The 5,780-nt window shown below is 38.4% G+C and overlaps 1 protein-coding gene across 7 annotated transcripts in view; it reads right to left on the bottom strand.

Annotated features, from left to right (window-relative positions):
• The window catches only part of LOC106880892 (enolase-phosphatase E1), a 210,473-nt gene that overhangs the window by 36,741 nt on the left and 167,952 nt on the right, over positions 1–5,780 (bottom strand). For all 7 annotated transcript variants that reach the window (XM_052971469.1, XM_052971468.1, XM_052971472.1 and 4 more), the window contains 2 exons: positions 3,625–3,651; positions 1,162–1,219 (listed from right to left, as the gene is read on the bottom strand). In XM_052971469.1, coding sequence (XP_052827429.1) covers positions 1,162–1,219; positions 3,625–3,651 — 85 coding nt within the window. The remainder of the gene's footprint in view (positions 1–1,161; positions 1,220–3,624; positions 3,652–5,780) is intronic.

Here is a 5,780-nt window from a genome sequence, read left to right as displayed (position 1 = left end):
CACATAAAATACACCATTTTGAGCGTGGCCGTTGCCAGTACCGCCTGCCTGGCCTTCGTGCCGGTGGCACGTAAAAGCACCCACTACACTCTCAGACTGGTTGGCGTTAGGAAGGGCATCCAGCTGTAGAAACCCTGCCAAATCAGATTGGAGCCTGGTGTAGCCATCTGGTTTCACCAGTCCTCAGTCAAATCGTCCAACCCATGCTAGCATGGAAAGCGGACGTTAAACGACGATGATGATGATGATATATATATGTACAATATATCACCATCATAGGCGCTTGCCTTTCATCCTTTCGGGGTCGATAAAATAAGTACCAGTTACGCACTGGGGTCGATGACTAGATGGTCTTCGTCGCATCGACGGACAAACTGCACACACACACACACATACACTTGCATGAGTGTGTGCAAGAATATGTCTCCTTGCTTTCACATTGTGTAATTGTAAACCGCCATTGAGCAGTAAATCATCGACGAGAGGCAAAGCTGACCTCAGCAGATTTTGAATGCAGAATGTAAAGAAGCTGAGAACAGACGAAACGTCCAGCATTGTGTCCAGTATGCTAATGATTCAACTAGTTCCCTGTCTTCGTAATAAAAATAATAATAATAATAATAATAATAATAACAATGGTCATTGTTGTCATCACCATTATTTAGCATCCCTTTTTTCCATGCTGGAATGGGTTGGATGGTTTGACAGGAGCTGGTGAGCCAGAGGAGTGTGCCAAGCACCAATGTCTGCTTTGGCATGGTTTCTATAGCTTGATGCCATTCCTAATGCCAACCACTTCGCAGTGATTTTACGTGGCGCCGACATTAGTGAGGTCCCCAAGTTACTCACAAGAGAAGACTCCTTGACCGAGAGGGGAGTGATATTGAGGAAGGTGGCTTTATGACAGGTGATGAGAGGTTAAAATATGATAGAGGAACAGGAACAGGTGTCTTGCTGTAGGAGGGAGATATATGGTTATTGCACATGGGGAAAAAAAGAGAACGGTGAAGATTATATGTGAATGTGTACCCTTAAGTTACAGGGAGGTGAATAAAGGTACTAGATGAACAGTGATGGGGATGAGGGAAATGCAGTGAGTGAAAAAAATCTAACCACATGAAACCTATTTGTATATAATGGTATTTTAAAGAAAAAGCTTACCTGTCTCTCCTTTGTTGGTTTTCTGGAGAAACCGGTTCCACAGAATCGGCTTTAACAGCTGAATATAAAAAAAAAATTTTTATGCTTTTAACAAACAACATAGAATTAAAATATATGGCAATTTCTAAAATTATAGAAATGTCCCCTGATAATATTTACCAAGCGGGAAAATTAAAAAACTGCTCTGTTGGGGACAGCTAGGATTTTGAGAGGGTTACTTGAATGTTGAATGTCTCCCATGATAATTAACAACCAAGTATCAAAGTTTATAATGTGCGGAAAGAGACTTTGTGAGACCTAGCAAAAATGGCCTGAGCGAACAGACCTACTCCAAGCATTGCACTGGCAATTGCATCATCATCATCATCATCATCATCATCATCGTTTAACGTCCGCTTTCCATGCTAGCATGGGTTGGACGATTTGACTGAGGACTGGTGAAACCGGATGGCAACACCAGGCTCCATGTTAAAACAAAATCCATCATCACTGTAGGAAGACAGTGATTGCAAAATCACTGGCACTGCAATTAGCTGGTGACAAATACTGCAGCTAAGTTGGCTTTCCATGACGTATTTGCATTAAGTATGATACACAGATAGCTATTTTAAGCTATATTACACGAATAGTGAAAAATAAAACTCTAGAGGTAAAACTAGCTCTGTAATATGTAGGAAAGCCTTGCTTCATAAAACCACCAGAAGTCATATTGACAGCTCCATTCCATAGCCACTTATTCTGTTATATCGATTATGTAGAATACTCTATCATAGTATAGCCCCCTTTGCATTTATAAACAAACCTGTCAATATCCTCCACACCAATAGTAAAAAATAGAACTCTAGAGTCAAAAACTACATCTGGTATATGTTAAGTAAGCCTTACTGCACAGAGTCATCAGAAGTCATATTGGATTTGACAGCTCCATTTCACAGGCATGTATGCTGGGATATCAATTATGCAGAATACTCTATTATAGTATAGCACCCTTGCATATGAACAAAAAAACTGTCAACGTCCTGCACATTAGAGGCATGTGTTTGCTAAATTAATTACACTGCTGTTTTTGGAAACCCAACAAATATGTAAGTGTTTAGTCATAGCTTGAAAGATAGCACTTACCATTCAGCAGAACAATAGTAATATTCAGCAATAGAAACACTTCAAAACGTGAGATAAGTGGATGTGTTTTTCGTTTTTTATGAAGTTAGAAAAATGTTTTATGGCCAGGTTTAATTACAGTATGAGAAAACAGATATGAATTCTTTTATCGTTTACTTATTTCAGTTATTGGGCTTTGGCCATGCTGGGGCACCACCTTTAAGAGTTTAGTCGAACAAATCACCCCCAGTACTTCATTTTTGGGGGTACTTATTCTATCAGTATCTTTTGCTAAACCACTAAACTACAGTAACATGAACATACCAATACCAGTTGTCAAGTGGGTTGTGGGGGACAAACACAAAGATATTTCACACATGATAGGCTTCCACACAGTTTCCTATTTACTGCCCACAAGGGGCTACACACAGAGGGGACAAACAAGGACAGACAAACAGATTAAGTCGATTATATTGACCCCCAGTGCATAACTGGTACTTATTTAATAGACCCCGAAAGGATGAAAGGCAAAGTAGACCTCAGTGGAATTTGAACTCAGAACGTAACGGCAGATGAAATACCGCTAAGCATTTTGCCCGGCATGCTAACGTTTCTGCCAGCCCGCCCGCCTTTAGAGTATTCAGATCGACTCCAGATAACAATCATTTGCTGTATCGCTTCCACACAGTTTCCGTCTACAAGATTCATTCACAAGGCACTGGTCAACCTAGGGCTATAGTAGAAGACACTTTGCTCAACATGTTATACAGTGGGCCTGAACTCGAAACCATGTGTCTGCAAAGCAAGCTTCTTAACCTCATAGCCACAAATAATAATAATAATAATAATAATAATAACAACAAGAGCACTCAGAGAGCACAAATCCCGTCAAGGCAACACCAATGTCCTCTCAATGATTAGCCATAGAGGATTTTTAAAATGTGAGTATCTGAAATAAACTTGAATGCTCTCACAGACGAACAAGAATACTAAAAATAAACCCAACCGCTCTCAAAAATTAAGTAAAAAATCAGGGGGAAAAAAATCCAGAATCCTTGTCCGGTACTGGATCGATCCCTAAATCTAATCAGTTCTTGTCAGTCACAAGACCAAATATCCCTGAAAGTTTCATCTGAATCCATTCAGTGGTTCTTGAAATATCTTGTCCATGGACAAACAAACAAACACCTCTGCCTTAACGAAGGTAATAATAATAATGATTTCTTTTATTTGTCGCCAGGGCAAAGGATGAGGGTGACAATACAACGACATGTTGGGTTTTACATGAAACGAAATGATAAAAAGTTGAAAGTGTATGTAGTATACAAGAGTAAAAGAAAAAGTAATAAAATAAAAACTTACCGTTGAAGTTAGGGTCACATCTGGTTTCTGAAATAAAATTAAAAAAAAAATATGAAGAGACTCATTACAAATAATTAAAAAAATATGTATTAAAGCATGGGTAGGAATTCAAAAACTGTTTCTGAATAAAGGGAAAATACTTAAAAAACAAGATATATACATTAAACTATTCAAAGCAACATGAATCTGAGAGTTTTGATGGCTTTTGGTATATACTCTTTTTACTCTTTTACTTGTTTCAGTCATTTGACTGCGGCCATGCTGGAGCACCGCCTTTAGTTGAGCAAATTGACCCCCAGGACTTATTCTTTGTAAGCCAAGTACTTATTCTATTGGCCTCTTTTTGCTGAACCGCTAGTTACGAGGACGTAAACACACCAGCATCAGTTGTCAAGCAATGCTAGGGGGACAAACACAGACACACAAACACATATATATATATACATATATATATACATACATATATATGACGGGCTTCTTTCAGTTTCCGTCTACCAAATCCACTCACAAGGCTTTGGTCAGCCTGAGGCTATAGTAGAAGAGACTTGCCCAAGATGCCACGCAGTGGGACTGAACCCGGAACCATGTGGTTGGTAAGCAAGCTACTTACCACACAGCCACTCCTGTGCCTCTATAATTTCATTCCTGAAGACTAACTTTGTCTGAAACATTGAATTTCCCATTCTCCATGGCAAGTTCACTGAAATCCTTTTGTTCATTTTACTAAATAACACAAGCCTTGCCGAAGCAGACTACCACCAGTGTCTTTGAAATCAGTTTGATCATATCTTAATGGTAATGACTGGTGGAGAGAGAAAACTTAGCAAGCCATTTAGCTATTTTACTGTTTTACTCTTTTATTTGCTGTGTCATCTTGTGGTTTGATGTTGAATAACTGGCAAAATGTTTATTAATGTGACATTAAACTTGATATGCCATTTTGGTTTCAAATGCTTTTGTCTGTGTGTGATTAAAAATGTTACTCCTGTTAGCTAAATATTGTTGTGTAATGTATAAATATTACTTATACCTCTTGACACTTAAATATCACTGCTTTATTCAAACATTTCTTTCCAACACCTAAACATTACATGCTGATAACTAGATGACATCTTGTTTTGGTACATTGAAGGAACGAATAACAATATCAGAAAGCAAAAAATAAAAAAATAAAATTACAATATTCACAAAATCGGGTTGACAGAGATCAACCAGGAGTTTTTTTCAGAGAACACAATTTCAACCAATGAGCAGCTAAGGTGAACAGATGTGTGTACAACAGGAAGTCTTACAGCAGGGGAGAAAAATGTAACTATATTGTTGTTTCAGTGATTCAAAATTGACATAAGGTCAAGGACAACTTGCAACAATTGTGTCTTGATTACATTATTTACATTTGACGGATATTTGTTGCTAACACATTTCAGCCGATGTACTCTCCAGCCTTCACCAGGTATCCTGGGGGGAATTTTGAACCTGGGTTCTCATTCCTAAGGTATTTTTCCAATATCATTATTATTATTCAGGTCATTGCCTGGAATCGAACTGGGCTCAAGATTCCGAGTTCGATTCCAGGCAGTGCGCTGAATAATAACATCGGAAAAATACCTTAGGAATGAGAACCCAGGTTCGAAATTCCCCCAGGACACCTGATGAAGGCTGGAGGGTATATCGGCTGAAACATTGTGTTAACAACAAACAAGATGAGGACAAATATCTGTCAAATGTAAATAATGCTGTTGACCAGGCCCTTATTGAGTATGTAATCCTATATATAAAAACAAAAATCCAGATTCGCAGTAAGGTTGTGTAAACATGAGTGGTACTACCACTGCTTGCCAACCAGTGTTGGTTTGCTTACATCCCTGTAAATTAGCTTGGCAAGAGACTGACAAAATAGGAACAAACCAGGCTTTTTAAAATAAGCACCGGTGCCAATTTGTTCAATTAATCCTTTCAAGATGGTGCCCCAGCATGGCAGTAGTCCAACGACCGAAACATGTAAAAACTAAAAAAAAAAAAAAAATTAAAATAAAAGATAAACCATGGAAAAAAAACCAAGCACTTCCACAAAAGCCACCCCACGCTGAATACACACATACATACATACACACACACAGAACTAATGCCTGTTTAATTTCAGTAAAGGAAAAGAA

Source organism: Octopus bimaculoides, chromosome 11 (genome assembly GCF_001194135.2).
Source record: "Octopus bimaculoides isolate UCB-OBI-ISO-001 chromosome 11, ASM119413v2, whole genome shotgun sequence".
In the NCBI taxonomy this organism is placed as follows: Eukaryota; Metazoa; Mollusca; class Cephalopoda; order Octopoda; family Octopodidae; genus Octopus; species Octopus bimaculoides.
Note: the sequence above shows the minus strand (reverse complement) of the source record. Positions and strands in the feature narration are given on the sequence as shown.